This window comes from Colias philodice, chromosome 15, assembly GCF_061535455.1.
Source record: "Colias philodice isolate Cphi_HAF_F1 chromosome 15, ilColPhil1 Martin Lab GWU primary, whole genome shotgun sequence".
Classification (NCBI taxonomy): Eukaryota; Metazoa; Arthropoda; class Insecta; order Lepidoptera; family Pieridae; genus Colias; species Colias philodice.
In genome coordinates this window covers 3,895,194-3,914,053 of record NC_143100.1, presented here as the reverse complement: position 1 = coordinate 3,914,053, position 18,860 = coordinate 3,895,194, and the positions used below count along the sequence as shown (strand labels likewise).

Below are 18,860 nucleotides of genomic sequence, written 5' to 3'. Positions count from 1 at the left end.
TTATAAAGTCACGATTATCAAACGTAGGCCATCCATAAAGTACACTAATTGGCATGTTTAGCATCTTAGATATCAAGAATGAGAAGAACGGACAACTATGTGAAATTATACGCTTTCTTAACAGGAGAGAGTATCCGCGAATATTATCAACGAAAGTGTTCGGCGACTTACCTATGGTTCAAATACAAAACACAATCACATAAATCACAGAGTTCGTTCACAGTTCACGATTCGACGACAATGGAACTTCTAAGTTCGGTCTGCGCTAGTGTCAAAGTAACACTGAGCGGTAAACGGAAGAAATGCGTGTGCGCGCCCGCTCAGGCCACTAACACAGAAACCACGAGCGTTCGCCGTACAAGCTTCAATCGGAAAGATATCGCAGCCGATCTAACACCCCACACAATACCTTTATTAAGGTTAAGGATAGTAATCGTAGCAAAAAATGAACATAGTTTTCGGTAAGTGATTTGTTGCGAGGTAAACGCTAATTGTGTCGAAAGAAACAATGGGAACGTGTGAGTTTGAACTTTCTGTTAGCGAGTTTGGAGAAATGTGTCTATAAATCGATCAATATTGTGAAGCAAATTGCACGTAGCTCGTACCGAGTGTGTAAAATCTAAATCCCATAAACACATGCTGAGAAATTAAAAAAGAATTCATATTTATAAAATTTAATAATTTATTTTTAGATCTATCATATGCATTTAACGTTAAAATAACAATCATAAAAGCTGAAAGAACATAAAAATATTTGTGCAATGCATACATGAACGCTCAAAGTAAATCTTATTCTTAACATTTAATTTCCTTTAGCTCTAGACTAGTTTGCTAATATTTATACGCGCTAGTTCTTAGGTACTCCAAGATCATACTGGTTTTCTTAGAAAGCTATCGTCTCTTTATATAATACGTCGTATACTTGGACATCGGTGAACTATACAAGGTACATACATACGAATAGTTCAAATAAATATGTTACTATTATTCAAGGAACTAACGATGACGTATGTTCAATGAAACTTAGCCTTTTAATAATAGTATTCAAGTTTGCTTTTGTTATTATGTTTTCTTTAGACATAACGTGTCGTGTGTTGTTTTGATTGTATAAATTCATTGGATAATATTACTACGTATGGAGGAGACACCACGAACAAAATCTGTGCGCCATTTTTTGCTCTAACTAAGTTTTAAAAATTATTATCTAGTTAGGTACTTACCGATGAAAGTTATTCCTTTGCACTTTTCCGTATTATTTGTATTATTTGTGCAATATCGTAACACACACGAAGGCATATTTGATGCGTTTCACTTTAAAACAAATAAAAAATGAGCGTGCAGTTAAGCCATATGGCTTATGTTGAGCGGAACATAAGTGATGTAGGTGGTGTCGTCTCCATATGTATATCTCAATGTATAAATTCTGAGATTATGTTACTTTCAGGAAACTTACCGCTCTTCAAGACTTTTATATCGTCGTAAAAAATAGATACCAATTTTTCTGACCGATTAGACATTAAATATGTACTAATATTAAGAAGATATTAACCTACTGGCTAATGGTTATAATATAACACATACTAATATGAAAATAATTATAAATATTGCATCGTTTATTACATATAATACGTACTATAATTAAATAGATTTCAATAAATATTAAAGAGTAGGGAAAGCAAAATTGGTTGTATTTTTTTTGTTGTAAATATTATTTAATTACATTAATTACTCTAATTGATAATTACGTATAGAGAGTTAAAACATTCTACGGATAACTCTTTAATTTCCTCTTTATAATTAAAAAATATATTGTTATCTAATTACTCGTATTAGGTCGTATTACTGTTTATGTCATACGATTTTTTTTATCTGTGGAAATATTTTTCATCACATTTTTAAGCAAAGAGGTGGTATTTTATCACTTACACTTTTTGCAACAACTTGGTATCGAACTAAGCCTATAATTGCTCTACATTTCACCCGCCAACACAAAGGGCTGGTTTTGTTTTAAGAGCAGAATACGTATCAACTTCATACGTTCGATCCATGGATGGACGCTAAAAACAATTCGTCCCTCGATGCTTTTAATAACACAATTAAAATATCGAGTTTCGGGAATGTTATGACAGACGTACGGGTTTCATTTTCACAGTGCATTGAATGGCACGGTTATCAAAGCGTTTTGAATTTTTATCACTATTTTTATTGCCGTACGTGACATCGGAATCATATCGGCCAAAGTAAAAATTTTTGCTGATACCCTGAAAAACATTTTTCATGCAAAGTATCGTCCGATCTGCTTTGCATCGAAAATATTCCTGTTATTTGTGAAATTGTTTTTAATTTTCCAGCTTATTTTTTACCACATTGAATATTTCCGATAGCTTTGTAATTGATATTGGAAATTCTGATATGTTTTAAAAGTAATAAAAGTTTTATTCGTTGTTCTCTAATAGGTTTTTAAAGGTACATATGTTTGACTTATTTTTCTGAGTACATTTGTTACGGACAAAGGAAGTGTCGGGTAAACTTTTAGATTTGTATTATCAAAATAAATGAGTAAAGTTTGGACAGTTGGACAGCTATGTCCTTCGCGCCCGAAGAAAGGCTTGGAGCGACATTGTCATCGCGTAAACAATTAACACTGAATAGAATAAGTCCTTTGAAACAGATTAGATAACAGAATTGAATGCAAGGAGTGAACTTTGACAAGGCCTTCCACTTTTGTTCTTGTTATTGAATATTATTTAACATTTAGAATATTCTGAACAGTTGGTATTAAAGTGATTTATTATTGTAATTGATGGGGATAAGTAATTAGGACGAAGGTTTTTGTATATACGTAACATAAATAACGGGAAATAAAATTCACTTCACATTCGTTAGGTATCCATAATTTTTTTTAATAAATATGCCGAGAAAACAAGTGAAAATTTGTTGAGAAAGTTAAAAACATTGTGGTCATTATTCAAGCGTGCAGTTATTGTTCCAAACATTTTCTAAAGAATTATTTTATAAAGTACGTGCAGACAAATACGATAGTTTTTTTCTATTCCGTGTCCCCCAAAAGATTCACATATTTCTCCATCAACAAAAGGCAATTTCGCGGTTCGTGGAAACCGTGAAAACGATTTATGCAACTGAAAATGTTTACCTGCTTTGAATTCTAAATGAAACTAACATAACAAATACTTGAATGGTTTGTTTGACGCTTCTTTTGGTTATATAAATTTAACAGAATTCTGCTATGACACGGATATTTGTACGTTTTAATTACATGTGTTAATAAGTAGGTTTATGGGCGCCATTCTTACATAATCTTTTCTTGTCTTCTACGGATTTTAAACATTGTCCTAAACCTAAGGGATCCAATTTGTAGCTTATAAGTTACCTATGTTTTATAGCATTGATATTTATATCTTTAAATTTAGATAAGTTAGCGAATTTATTAGATTGGTTAAGTACTATTTTTAGTTTTTAATCTTATTTTGAAATGAATTCAATTTCTATCGAATAAACAGAGATATGCAATAACGAAAACACAAATATGCACTACAGCTTTTACAAGAAACTGAATAAGATCAGCAAAAGGTATAAATATCCAGTTATTTAAATAGACCAAACTCGCAGACCACGTCAGAGTCCAAGTAATTATTTGTTGGGATTGATACGTACATACAATTTACATTTGCAGTTGCGAACTGTTAACAGAACTTTGTACTTTATTGGTGTTGCTGGCTTCGCAGATTGCATGATTATGTTTGTTAATGTATGTGGTACATTGATCTTGGATATAACGGGTGCATTATTTATTTGGTGGCAGCTAATTTAAATCGGCTTGTTCGGTACTGGATTTCGTGTGGGTTGAATGCAGGAAGTATTTCTTAAAACTTATCAATAAAATATTACTGTATTAGCTGTTCATGATGAACCAAAAGTATATGCAGTTGATAATTAATATGTATGACAAAAAAGTATTAGGTAATTATTTTTAAGTATTACAGGTTAGAAGTCAAATATTCAAGGATTTTTTTTTTAGAATTGAATTCATTAATACTTGGAATACCCAGGTATGTTTTTAGTGTATGATTCATGATTTTAAGTGGGTAGGTATTATACAGTAAAAAAATAAGGACATATGTTTCATGGTAAATAAAATCTATGGTTTGTTAATTATGTTTTTCGTTCGGCTCACAGTGATTGAGGGCATTTAAAATCTATTAGAAAATCTTTTATTTCAAAAAGAATACCCATGCATTTCTGCTCATAAACCTCACTAGGCGTTGAATGCTTGAAGAATATTAAATTAAAATAAATGGTTCATGCGATTTGAGATTTTAGCTTTACGTACAGAAATAAATTGACCGTGATTTCATAAAATTTTAAGTTGAAAACACATGTCACATATAATTAATTAAATATTGAACTAGGTATACCTATTATCTAAGTACTATAATAAGTTCTTAGAACGTTGTGTCATTCTATGTAGTGCTAGACAGCGCAGCAGTGTCTCAATTAGCTAACAAGTTTACAAGAAAATTATTCTGACTCACGGCTCTGGCTATTGGTGATCATTTGTATTTAAAATGTCGCATTTTATTAAGATTCGTAATGTATTTTTCAATAAGCTATTGGAAGTTTTCCAAGCTTGTAAATGATATAAAACACAAGATCTTAAATACACTATTTCTTTTATCTACGAAGCAACAGAATAAAAACTATTTATCTTTCGATCACGACATTGTTGGTATTATTGTATAATAGGATTTATTGATCCTAAAAAAACCCTTTTGCTGTCAAACGGCACAATAATAATCTTGTTAACAGTTCATATGGAATGTCGAGTGATTTATTAAAACAACTATCATTCATTTACAAAGAAAACGTTTTTATAAAAATCATTAGATGTAGAATAATTTATAATTACTAGAATGTATGTGCATAATTCTAATTTCCTTATATGGTGTAGAAGTGCAAAATGCATTAATTTCTTGGGAAAATGTTGTAATATAATAAGGACTTAATAGGACTAACTTATGACAATTATGTTGATGTTAGATTACATTCTTTGTGTTTACATTAATTTAATTTTTCCGGTATAAGTTGAGCATAGTCAAATATATTCGTAAAAAATAATTTATGGCCTTATTTTGCCGTGATTTTTTTTATCCAAAGACTGACTAAACTGAGATTCTGTTCCATAGTTTTCCATATAGAAACCATTACTTACCTATCGCTTTAAGTGTTTGTAGAGCCGGAATGGGATATAAGATATTTTTTTCTCTGAATTTCAAAGGAAATCTAAAAAGGTAATAAGCGTTTGCGTAAAATATACATACAAATGCATTCTATTTAAATTATAGAGGAGGGAAAAACAGGAGTAAGAACCCTAAATCGGCACATTCCATGATAATCACAAAAACTTACTGCACATATATTGTCTGTAAGCGGTTTATTTATTTATGTAACCATTTTTATTTTCAATCTGTGAGGGTGTGATAACTTATTCGCATCTTTTTGAATTAAATTAAAGTCCCACTTCAAAATCATATCAATTTGTTGCTATTCATTTTATGCTAATTTTATTGCTAACTAAATAAATTTTATCCAGGTGTAAAGGTGTATGAAACCATAAAAGAAACACTGTATATAAATTGTGATTTTGTTTGCTGCTTATTTTGTATCCAAAACTTTTCGCGAACCATACATAATTTACTTCTTATTTAAAACTTCTTCTAATTTTGGAACTTTTTACAAATTATCATGTATATAATATTATGTAAAAAATAAACGAATATTACTTACTTATTTGAAACAAGTATCTAAAGTGGAGTACGTGTTATAAATTTGTATTTAATCATTTTTTTTGAGGACTATAACTATTCAAGGGTCGAATAAATAACTTTTATTTTTTCGATTTTTATAGCTCAAATAAACAAAAAAATTCTCCTTATCAAGAATTATTCTTTTTTTTTTCAATATATTTTGTAACTTTTAATGTATCTGCAGTGTTCATTGAAACAAATTTAAATTAAATTTATTACTTTAAGTGCATGAGCTATTTTACAGCATTATGGATTCGACCTTAACATGCTTTAATAATTAACGGTACACAAATTTCTAAATCATGAAGATAAAATGCAATAACTGCCAAATAATTTTGTAAAAAATTCACACCGTCATATTTATTATACACTCAAGATAAATAATTTTGTAATTTCAGAAATAATGTTTAAGATTTTTAAGAACAATTTCGGTCTTTATAAAACTATCACTAAAACATTAAGCTAGTAGAAAATATTTGTAAACACCTTATCTGAATAAACACATAAATACAATAAAATAAAGCACAAATAACCCAACCGTTTAACACCCTGTTTTAGTATTATTTCTCAACAGATAATATTTTATTATCACTTTACATAGTCAGCCAAGTGTAAATATCACAGATAATATATAGTTCGATTCAAACTTAATGGCGGTTCGGAAGTTAGGTGTAGGCGAGTGCGGGTGCGCACAGGTCCCTTAACGGCCCACTAATATCTAAAAAAATTTTCTGCGGATCGTACGTTATTCCGAGCAGATCGTACGTCAGTGAATAGTGGAGGCAGTGTGTGACAGTAAGACATCATTAGCTCGCATCCTTCTAAGGCCAATTAAAACAATTTCGGTACAATAGTTGCGTTTCCGGTTCACAGTGACATTAGCTGTAAGATCACATTTCTGCACACGAGACGTGTGTTGTTATTACAGTGTCTATGAACTCTACAGGTTAATGTTATGTCTTTGCAACCATGTATTAATTGGTAAATAACAAGGATCGTATAAAATGATTTATTTTAATTTTTACCTATGCTAATATTATGAAGAGGAAAGTTTTAACATTTCGTTCGATTCGTTTCGATATTGTATATATTTAAAAAACATAAAAAAGTAAATATTAATTAGTTAGATTCTTATATTCTTAAAACAGGAGAACGATTACGAAATATGAATGTTTACAAATGCACAAATGTATACGCGTTTTCTTTTTCTACCATAGTAGTCGTAGAAGTAAAAATCATATTGGTAAAATTGCACTTTGTGGTACTACACCATTACACTATTGTTTTTTGGTTGGAAAAAGTTATTGTTTTCTTTCACAAAACCACAGGCAGCTAATGGCGTGCAGTTTGTTTAGAGAAAGTATTGAAAAAGTTTACGATTTTTAATCCATGGATTAATTAAATACATGAATGGAGACTTTCAAATGTGACTTAATTATTATACGTTGTAAGAATAACGTTACGTGCAAATCTGACGTTATTAAAAACTTTAATCAATTGTATTATGACTAAAAGCGTAATTCTCAGTTTTAATTACAACGAAATGGATCTTACACAATGTTCACTGTCATTACCAATTACAAAAGATCAATAACCCGCACGAACCCGACCAGGTCCAATTGTAAATTGTATTAATATACGAAAAATAATTGTCGAGAGTAAAGGTGTCCTAACTATGAAATTATGTAAATCGCGATACGGTTTCGCAGCAACTATTTCACATGTGAATTTCACAATAGTTTAACCTTCTCTACGGGTTCGTACGTGACGTTATTTGTCGTGTTTTAATTAGGCTCTTATGATCTAAAGTTTTGCCAAACGTAGTCGTTAACGCTTTATAAGTTACAATTTCTGTGTGACAAAATCTAGGTCTTGTAATTAAAAGCCCGTAATGAAATTTCACTGCTAAAGTTATGCTAGTCGAAAGCTGCGTAATTTGCTTTGTGGCTTTGGTAGGTATTCTGTTCGCTAATGTATGCTTATTGCTTACATAGTTTCCTTGTTTTAAATGTGTTGTTAAAAGTTAATAAAGTCGAATAAAGACTTTGAAAACAGATTATAGACTCATTTTACCTTCCATTCAATTCGTGAAGCCTTAAAAATTACTCGATGTTGCCAAAGAATGCATGTCCGTATTTGCTTTAAAATCATAACAATATTTTTAAAGTTCACTGTAAATTAGAAAAGCTTCTGTTAAAAACATACATTGAAAGTCTGGTCTGGTACAAAGTAAAATGTTATTGCACTGCCAGCAAAATAAAGTCAAAAGAAAACAATGGATACAAAGATTGAATGCTATTTGCGCTTGGCTTATTTTAACGTTTACTACACACGTTTTAGAGCGCTTTGTAAAAAGTTCCTTATTCCGAATTTATAACTTTCGTACGTTTAAAATTTTACATATTTTTGATAAACATAAAACCGACGTTCACGTTTATGTAGGCAGAAAAGTTATATGTTTTAGTAAAATATTTCATTCCACAATTTAAATTACCTGAGCACAGCATAAATCTCTCAGTACACTTTTTTTGTCTATTTTTATTTTTCGAAGATGTATTAGTACAAATGCTTTATGACTCACGGTGCAGCAGTACGCTATACATATAAAAAACAAATGCAACGAAGAAATGCAATCGACCGAAGAAGCTATATTTAGAACTAAAAAGGAATATTTTGAACCCTGCCTGGGATATCACAGTTCACTATCGTGCAAAGAGCCTTTTAAATGTTGCAAAGCCCAACCTTTTTGGTCTTTTTGCATTTTTAGACATTTTTCTTTTTCTCGTTAGCGTAACCTTGGTTTAAATTATTTTAAACGCAGTTATGATATTAATCTGTCTAATTGTATCCTTATCCGGTGATGGTATTGCAAAATGGCTTTTAGTGCATATTCAAATAATGTTAACAAGATGATACACGTGTAGATAAATTATAACGAATTTAAAACCTACGCAATTTTTCAGAGAAATCTCATAAACTAGCTGATGTATCTAATATGTATGACTTATACGTTTTTGGTATATATTATGTGATTTTTTTCTCAAAACCGGAGTTAAGTAATATAAAGGAGTGGGTGTTGTGATTACTTCGCCTGATTTTGCAGTGGTGTATAATTACTTGATAATTACTAATTCACTGTCAAATCGGGAAACGAGAATGAAGAAAGAGAGAATGCACTTTATTTTTGCGTGCATATAGGTATCCTTCCTTAGCTAGTGTCCATCGAGTTGGGATATATTGGTACAAAAATTTATGTAGTTTATTAGGTAGTTATTATAGGATATTATGTGTACGAATTCTTGAAAGTAAAATAACATGCCATATCGATGTGCTTTCAAAAGAGGGAAAATATTGGTTGCAATTAAAATACTAATTAAATATAATATGAATAATAATGTATCAGTGCATTTGTAATAAGATTGATAAAATATTTTCTATCGCAATCTCCTTACATTCTCTCTTCAGTAAATAATCTCTTCAGATCTTGATTGATTGATATATCGTTTTCATAGAATACATATTGTAAACAATAATATATCTTAAGAACACGAATTTGCTATTAAAAGAAGGACAATAGTTACATAAATAAACACACGTTAACTTGATAGACCATTTTATTTTATACAAACAATTTATTTTTCAATATATACCGCTTTAAATCAATATAAACGAGCAGAATCGGCATTGACCGCTCAAATTCAATTGATATCGGTTTCATTGACGATTTTATTCAAATATTCAAATTATTTATATGCAAATATTAATAACTCTTTATATTCTATTGAAACGAATGCCTTTTAGGTAGGTATAGATTTGAAACATTGTATGTGATGCATATTTCTGGATTATCCTACTGTAATTATAAATGTGAATGCTTGAAAGTGTGAAAAGATGAATTTTGCTACGGGTTATATCATTTGACATAGGCCAGTTTTTATCCAGGTACATGCGAGTAAAATCGCGAGCTCAAGTTAGTGTCTACAAATTAAATTATATGTACACTGAACAACGGTTTCACAGGGATTATACATGCAATGGAGACTGGAGAGGTCAACGCATCTTAACAGTAAATCAGTGTTTCGTAAAAGTAAGGTACCTTACATACGACTTTTTATAATAAATTCATATTTTATTTGATAATTGATGCGAAAGGCTACGAGTGTGTTTAATTTCAATTTTTTTCATTATTGACTCTATTTTTATTTAGTGTTAATGTTCTTTTAAATACTCTCTTTTTCTGTACTATTAATATTTTTCTTCTTCGACTATTTATTTTCGAATAAGGAAAATTTATGCAATACTTACGACACTGAACATCTTAGTAAGTAGTAAATTATAGTAAATGATTTCCTTAAAATTACGAGTGTATGTAATGGTATTTTAATATGCTAATAATTATATGATAAGAATACATTTTTCTTGTTGAAAAATATATAAAAATAATATTTAAGTGCATTTTCTTAAAGTAGGCCACAGTTCCTTGTTGAACATGGGGGCGGTGAAAAGTTTCATAATTTTATGTTTTTGTTTGTTGGCTGTGCAAGGTAAATAAATATTTAGTAGTACTAAAAATATTTAGGAATAAGTATTTCTTAAATATGCGTGCTGTTTCTGTCTTGCTAAAGTGTATCTCTGCATGAAGGGTTTTGTGTGCGTGTTAACAGACGATATAAAAACAATATTGCATTAAAATACGTTTTGTTTTGTATACATGCATAAAATAAATAATTGAAATATTATTGTATTGCAATTATTTTTAAATTTCCCTACATAATCTCTGCAATTTAGATATGTACATATAATTTTATTATTACATATTATGTAAACAAAACTACAATGTTTTATAACTTCAAATCAATAATTACAGATGCATTATGCCGACGCCAGGTCCGTCTCAGTCATCACGGGAAGATAGTTGGTGGCTACAACACGACAATCGAGAACTTTCCATACCAAGTATATCTGTTACTACGAAGAGGTACAGATTACTTCCAATGTGGAGGGTCTATACTCAACGATCAGAATATTCTGACAGCTGCTCATTGCTTGGCGGGGTTTGTATGAATAGTCCATTTTTTTAGCTCTTAAATTGTTGGAATTTTTCCCTCAACTCATCGTGATGAATTTCAATTTTAAATTCCTTTTCAATGAAAGTTTCAGATGTTATTTTTAAGCCTTATTTACTCTTCCTAGAAGTTTACATTCAAAATGTTCCTTGAATGGAAAATGATCAACCCAGTTCTTTTATCCGTTTAAATAAAATGATGCAACATTTTCAATATTCATGACTCTACCGTATTACCTTTAGTAAAAATCCCTATAAGATTCTTTTACGACTATTAACTCCGATTGCGGCTTCGCTTGCGTTGTCTTAAACTTAACAAATTACATTCTTAAACCTTCCTTGAGAACCACGCTATCCTTTAGTGAAAACAGAATGAAATACGAGTTTTTGAGTTTATCGCGAACAGACGCGGCTTTTATAATATTATGTACAAACATATTCTTTTGCAATAAGTATATATGTATTAGCACAACTAATACTATACTGAACATTTTAGAATGCAAGAAGTCTTCGTTAGAGCGGGTAGCACAAATTCTGACGAGGGCGGAACAATGTATTCCACAACCAGTTTCTCCCAGCATCCACGGTATAACGCAAGGACCAGTGACTATGACGTCGGAGTGGTGACGCTTCGTCAGCGGATCCCATTGGATGGTACTCATATGAAAGCTGTGACGCTTGTGTCTAGAGGGGCTAGTGTTCCTGCAGGAGATAATGTTACTGTATCGGGGTGGGGAGCTACTTCTGTAAGTATGAGACTGCATAAATTATTAATGAATAGTTCTTAGAGAAAATACTTAATATCCTTATAGGTATGCGTGTATATGTATGTGGGTTGTATATGTGCGCGATAAAATGAATAATATGTAGAGAAGAGAGAAGCAAGTTTTCTGTTTAAACAAGTTTCAATAAATAATCATTAAAATAGCACTTTTTATAATGTTTAGGATTGCTTGAATGTTTTGATTAATTCTGTTTTTGCTATATCTACCTACGAAAAACATGTATCGGTAGATAAAGAAAAAATAAAAAATATGTTTGATAAACTGACTATAGGTAAAAATGCGATCCCTACTTATTCATAGTGTAAATATAAATTTACTACTTCATATTTTGTCTATAATATGTTTCTATTATTATAGGAAAACGGTCCAACAAGCAAGAATTTGATGGCAGTTCAAGTGCCGGTCGTGTCCAATGCTGACTGCAAAACAACGTATGGGAAAAGCATTACGTCTAGAATGTTCTGTGCCGGTGTTCCGGAGGGCGGCAAAGATTCCTGCCAGGTAACTAAATGTTGATAATAATAGTGTAAGGTATTTTTACTGTTTCGTGATTGTGAGAAATGCTATTTGTTACTTTGTACATATATTTATGCATTCGTAGCAATTGTTATTCCTTTTTTCTTCCTCAAAAGAAAACATAATAAACAAAAACAAATTTTCTAGAGAATTAAATAATATTATAAACCAGGGTATAAATGTATTGCATATTGTAATGTTCGATGTAAAAGCAGTAATATCTTCTACTCTAGGGACCATAAATTAACTTTTCTCGCGTTCTTTTAAAGGCAAGTTTTTTCGATTTTACGGGTGAACTGCTAAACTGATTTGTACAAATTTTGTTCGGAGCTTAAACAGCGGAAAGCTACTTTGAAGTGAGAGAAGCAAAAGCAAAATCGGAGTCCGTTCAAATACAAACTTTGTCTGGACTCTGGACGTCGCGAACTTCATTGAAACTCTTTTACACTGTGTTCATATAGTGATAATTGCGCTCCTAATTATACCAGTAGCTTCTTTAACTTGTGTTATCTTTAGCTATATGTTGACTAAAGATAGAGACTTTTATGAGGGGTTTTCATAATTCACGAATTCAAAGATTTCTTCGAAGCAAAATTATCGGAAAGAATATTTTTCTTTTTGTAACACTTTTTAATAGTTAAATTTTATTATTATTCGTTGAAATTATGTGTTTAAAAATGATTTGAAAGTTCTTCCACTGGATAAGCTATATTCCATTAGGTTTAACTATCCGTGAAAAGCTTTTTATATTCTTCATGTTTAAATAAAATATTCCCTTATATTTAAACTTTTAAAATTTACAGGGAGATTCAGGAGGACCAGTTGTATTTTCATCATCAGAAAAACAAGCTGGGGTCGTCTCCTTTGGGATTGGTTGTGCTCGAGAGGGCACACCGGGTGTCTATAGTAACTTAGCTAACTCCGCCATCCGTACATGGATAAAACTACGTACTGGAGTTTAATTCATAGTAATAGTGCATTGGGGTAATTGTAAATGAAGGGTAAAATCAAATTTGTGATTTCAACTTTTAATTGTGAGGATCGTTTAGACTTTAGATATTATAGTATGAACTAAAAGTGTTGATCATTAGAACATTCATATTTATTATAACAAGCATACGTAATAATTTTAGACTATTGGTATATCCCGCCATTCGCAATTATCCTAAAGTACTATATACGAATATAGACAAATTATACGTCCTGGCACATGACCTCGGCATTTAGGTAAATTAGGCACTTGTTATGGCACTGTTTACTCATTGCACGTTTGTTTTATGAAATAAATGTTACGTTGAATATATGTGATTTTATTTAAAGCCTGACCTTGGTACGTAAAAGTGTTATTATTGAAGGACGGTGTGGTAAGCGGAAGAAATAGTTTTCCTAGTATTATAAAATAATTGAGTGTTTAGTGTAAAATTGAAAGGTGCAAAATGTTAAAAAAAACATTTTGCACCTTTTCAGACCTCCGCTTATGCAACATGATAGACACTTGGGCACTTGGAGATTAATATAAATGTAAAATTTCATATATAATCAAAACATCGTTTTTGCATGAAAGAGGAAAAAATACACATTTTTATCAAATTTTCACATTATTGTTAATTATAAAATAAGATATTTAAATTGAATAACGTTTTAGTGTGGTATAAAAATGTATTGGCAATTAGAAAAATTTAACTGTAATTCCCGTTTCAACTCTACATAAATACGGTACGACCATAGAAATCTAAATTGTTATGTAGGTTTCTATGGGTACGACAAGATACGTGACAATAGTAGGTACTATATTTAGCATATAATACATTTTAGAATGTTATTCCATTCTCATGCCTCGATTGCACTTGCACTTAGAATTTATTTTCTGATATTGATCCGTGGGTAATTGTCCGACTTATATTAAGTGAACAGTAAATGGGTTGGTGTAAAGCCTTCATGCAATCTTAAATCTTAATGCTCTATTAGAATAAGTAATTTAATGTTATCATTTAAGTACAACGTTTTACTAATTTGACTGCAATTTAGTTGTTACTGCCTCAGTTAGGCTGGGCGTATCATAATTACTCTACGAATTCCTTATTTTATAATTGCATAAGAAAAGTCAAAGTCATAGTCTGTATATTTTTTCATGATAAAAAGCGTATGTAGCGCAAAAACGTGAGCCATTTTAGCATGACAATGGAACATACATACAATATACAGTTTTTCGATCATAATATTAAAAATAAGCAGAATTTGTCGAGACTTTTATCTGTTTCTATGGAGAATTATTGTTAATCTTCTTATTTTCTCATTCAAGGATTATGGATCTTTTGGATAATATTTATCTTCCGTCGAAAATAAAGGTCGATGAATAAAGTATAGAAATTGTATTTTATTTACAATTAAGTCTTGTAATTGCCTAAGGAGTCTGTTATTTTTGTTGTTTATAAATATTGAAAATGCGTTTAGCTCTCCACAAGGTTCACACAAATCTAATGCAATCATAAATAACTTATAATTTATATTCAACCTACCTATTCTAATCTAAACTATATTTTCAATATTAAAATGTCAAATCCATGACCAGTTTTGCTAAGCTATTGGCTTAACTAGTGGGACGAATGATATCTTTCTTCAAAGGATTGGCATTTTAAATGCTACCATAGTCGATAACTGGTTCATATCATTACCGATTATTAAAATTTTAAAACGTTGCTCAACTACAGGTTACATTGCAAAATTATACAAATAAAAAGAAACTGTTAATCCACGCGGAACTCCCCTCACAGAAATGAACTTTTGAACGCGAATGACAAAACTCCGAACAAATACTAACACGGAATCAGTTAGAATTTAAATGAACGCGATCTACAAAGTTCCGTTACTGAAAACTTTTTTAATTTCGTCGAAAAGAGCCAGGTGCTCACGTCACTTTCAATTCGACAGACAATATCCCGCCTGACAGTCCGCGATAAGACGTGGATTCCACCCTCCACGGAAATAGTAATCGCCTTTTTAATTGAGATTCCGTTGATTACATTTTCTTTCTGATTTATTATGCTTAATAATTGTAACAGGTATTAGAATGGGCACCTGGACACAAATTACGGTTTGATTAATGGCATTTTTTAATTAAAAAACAGCGTGATTAAGCGTCCTGTAATACCTTACAATGGTTGTTGTTGTTGACGCAATTTGTAACATTGCCCAAAAATGTTGTTACACATTTGAATGATAAATACATATGTGTCCTATTTATGTATAGTTATGGGCCTCATTTATTCAATTCAATAATTGCGTTTTCAACTTGCATATCAGCAAATTTAACAACATGTCTTATATTTAATTAAATGAAGGGCTCACAGTACATGCCAACCTTACAGAACACATAGATAACCTTTTAACTCCTGTCAGTACACTTTGAATGCATTGAAGTGCTAACAACCTACAGGTTTACGTCGTGGGTTGTCTGCTTCTAACAAAATGACAAAACAAGCGCTCCTTGCATTGACAGATGATGAAATATGAGACAACGTGAGTTACTTGCAAGGATTTAGATATACATATATCAAGTGTATTAAGTGCAATTTAGTGATAAGAAATACTGAAGTAAACTTTCGTGCATGTAATAAGAAATATCTGATTAACTCTGTATGCGCCAGTCTTTATGAACATTGAACACATAGCCCTAGGAATAAACGTCAAGCAGAAAACATTTTTATAATTAGAGCTCTCAATAAAATTAATAATATTTTATTTCATTAACAAACATTTACTGAATAAAAAAAGAATATAGATTTTAAGAATTTATGAATATCACAATTCTTATTTCAATAATATATTAATAAAACAGGGTTCATTACAGAGCAATCTGTGTTGTGTAGATAAACACTGATTCAGTGGAAAGGCAAGATAAATGAAAACGTAATTAAGCAACAGGGAAACTTTTTAAGGGGCGCTAAAGTTATTCACGAGCGACATTATTTATTTCTTCCATTGGATAATCTCGTGATTTGTCTATACCTCTAAAAGTGAAAGTAATCAAGGTGAGTCGTAATTGGAAAGATACTTCAACTAGAAAATTCGAGAAAATTGTAAAGTTGTCCGGTGCCGACGTTGCGAACCCTTTTTTGCCGCCTATTTAGCTAAACAACTAAACAAACCAATTTATATTCCTCGCTCATTTTGTAGAAAAAGTGAGTGTTTAAGTGCTCTATAAATCTCTCTTACTAAATACTCATTCTATTTCAAGGTTTATGCTGAAAATAAAAACGCCTTAAAACGTTTTATACAAAACGTAAACTCAAGAATTCTTCTTTATTAGGCCATAATGATTATCGTATTGACGTGGTGTTGAATAAATTTAATGTTCATTCATTAATAGTGAAGCAACATTCAGAAAGTAGATTCATTAAAAGGTGCCCTAAGAAGTCGCGGCTTTGAAATATCAGTTTTCTTTCATTTTGCGCCGTAATTACCATGAGAGGAGTTATGCAAGGGTGTTCCACGCTCCACGTTGAAATTCTTTCATCCAATTTACATTTTTTCGAATGCACGTTTCGAGATCCCTTAGTGAATTTACCGCGACTTAATGGCTACTTGGTTGTACCGAATAAAAATGAATAATGCTGTTGTAAGCTTTTTTTATTTCGCTAACAACTTCGTATTGTACTTGAAATTGCGCGGAAAGCAGCTTGAAATAATGTGTTAGAGAAAGACGGTGAAACAAGTTTTTGTATAAAGATAAGTTTATATTAAGGTAGGATTTTCCGCAAGCAAGCTATTTAAAGCTGCAGAGATATTACGTTTTATTATTTCTTTAGTTTTTACACTTTTAAATTGTATACTTCTGATTTTGTTTTTTTAAACACAACCTTACCAACATAGATAAGTCAATTATAAATTTTCGTGAGCATTGTTTTTTATTTTGTATTTTTGGTATGGGATATAGGTGAAATGAATGAACGGCTTTTTTGTGACGAGAATGTTGAAAATATATGCAATTCAAAATTCAAATTCATTCAAAAGAATTTATTTATTTATTGCATTCGCTAATTATCGAACAAGAATTTCCAAAAAAATAATCTATGTTAAAAAAAGCATCATGACATTGAAACGGGTCCCGCACATTGTGCACATGTTTTACGAATAATCCACGCTATTAGAGCACCTACAAAATAGATGCACCTAAAATGCATGTACGTACTATTTGGAAAATTCTAACATAGAATTCCGAATGAACAACGCATACCGAACATTATTTCAACGTGAACGTAGTTTTATATCGAAAAACAAAATGGCTGTTCAATTTAAAAACCCGCGACGAAATAGACGAGGGATTTTATCAGGGCGATGAGATAAGGGATATAATTTCCTTTTCTAGACGGAATGATGACATTTTTTTATGAAATTAAAAGATATTTCTACCAAGCCTATTTCGTCATCGTGAAAAGGACGATTTGTAGATAATTTTGTGAAAGAAAGCATCGTGGACAATGATTTTATATCTCAGATCTTGTGATTATTTTTGTTAACTGTTACAGTATTTGTTTATACATATTTAACTGTCAAGTATGATCACCCAGTTGTCGAATTAAGGCATTCTCTCTAACGATTCACACCTGCGTTCCACTGCACTTATTGTTATGAAATATGTACATTAGATTTGGCGAACATTGTACTTCGAAAACACCAATATATTACGAATCATCGTGAGACGTGGAGGGATTGCTATAAAGAACTTACATTCATATTGACTGGATATAACTATGATTATACCTATAGATTTGTACTTGAAAATAATTAAATATTATACATGTAGCACTGCACGTTTCGTGTAATTTATGAATAACATTAGTCAAAACATAAGTTTTCATACATAAATTCAAGGGATGGAAAAAACGTCCAACATAAACGAATCAAAATTCTAACATTCCTTTCCCAAAAATAATTTACTTGGTTTAAACAAAATTTATTTCTTTAAGATCTATATTCAAGTTTATTAATGAGCGCATATAAATTCTCCATAATATAACAGAAATAGATCAGATACGTTTATAAAGCGCGCTCTGAAAGGACCCCAGACTCTGTTTGGCACAAAGGGATGCAATTTGCATTACAATAAATCTATATTGAAGCCTTAAGAGTTCCCGATCGGTTTGAAAGCAGCGTTTTGAAAAGCAATATATTTGAATGAAGTTTTCAATAATAATGCGTAAATCGCATATGTATTTTTGAAGAGATATTACAATTCAATATTCCCTGTATAACGTGATTTTCTTATCTTGTACGTGGAAGTTTACAAAATGCAATAAAGAAATATGGAATTGAAAATTTACTTTTCTTCGACTTGTCTTTACCTACTACTGCTTTTCTTAGAAATTGCGATCTCACATTCCTATTACCTCAAGTAAATTCAGTGGCATTAAGTCTAGTGAAACTTGAGACATAATTCACACCGATTCCGCAGTCCACACTCCATAAAGTAGCGCACTTCTATTAGTATATCGGCACTCAATTCGCAAGCTGGCATTTATGAATGACCAACTCGAAGCGTTTCCTAAGTCACATTACGAATGAAAAACCGCGGGATTGCCGTAATTGAAAATTCCCTGTGTAATATACGACTTGCAATTTCAGCCCGCCCCTATAGGGCTGCTACATTTTTCTAACGATATTATTTAG

The 18,860-nt window shown here is 31.1% G+C and overlaps 2 protein-coding genes across 4 annotated transcripts in view; one reads left to right on the top strand and one right to left on the bottom strand.

Annotated features, from left to right (window-relative positions):
* LOC149482110 (uncharacterized) overlaps positions 1-372 on the bottom strand; it is a 100,274-nt gene extending 99,902 nt beyond the window's left edge. For both annotated transcript variants that reach the window (XM_089704127.1, XM_089704128.1), the window contains exon 1: positions 172-372. The gene's annotated coding sequence lies outside the window, so the exon portion shown is untranslated. The remainder of the gene's footprint in view (positions 1-171) is intronic.
* Positions 344-13,478, top strand: LOC149482109 (uncharacterized). 2 transcript variants are annotated; one of them, XM_089704178.1, is made up of 5 exons: positions 344-461; positions 10,693-10,879; positions 11,387-11,636; positions 12,033-12,176; positions 12,995-13,464. In XM_089704178.1, the coding sequence occupies exons 1-5, from the start codon at positions 446-448 to the stop codon at positions 13,151-13,153; spliced, it is 756 nt and encodes a 251-aa protein (XP_089560304.1). In that variant the 5' UTR covers positions 344-445; the 3' UTR covers positions 13,154-13,464. The 2 variants fall into 2 exon arrangements, with proteins under 2 accessions (XP_089560304.1, XP_089560305.1); XM_089704179.1 differs by lacking the exon at positions 344-461 and adding an exon at positions 10,315-10,369 and having other exon boundaries at positions 12,995-13,478.
* The last annotated feature ends 5,382 nt before the right edge of the window (positions 13,479-18,860 follow it).

Excerpts from the sequence above, each read along its gene's own strand:
- LOC149482109 (XM_089704179.1), top strand. The coding sequence starts at position 10,315 with ATGGGGGCGGTGAAAAGTTTCATAATTTTATGTTTTTGTTTGTTGGCT. Across the intron at positions 10,370-10,692 it reads TTGTTTGTTGGCTGTGCAAG|ATGCATTATGCCGACGCCAG; the intron begins GTAAATAAATAT and ends CAATAATTACAG. Across the intron at positions 12,177-12,994 it reads GCGGCAAAGATTCCTGCCAG|GGAGATTCAGGAGGACCAGT; the intron begins GTAACTAAATGT and ends TAAAATTTACAG.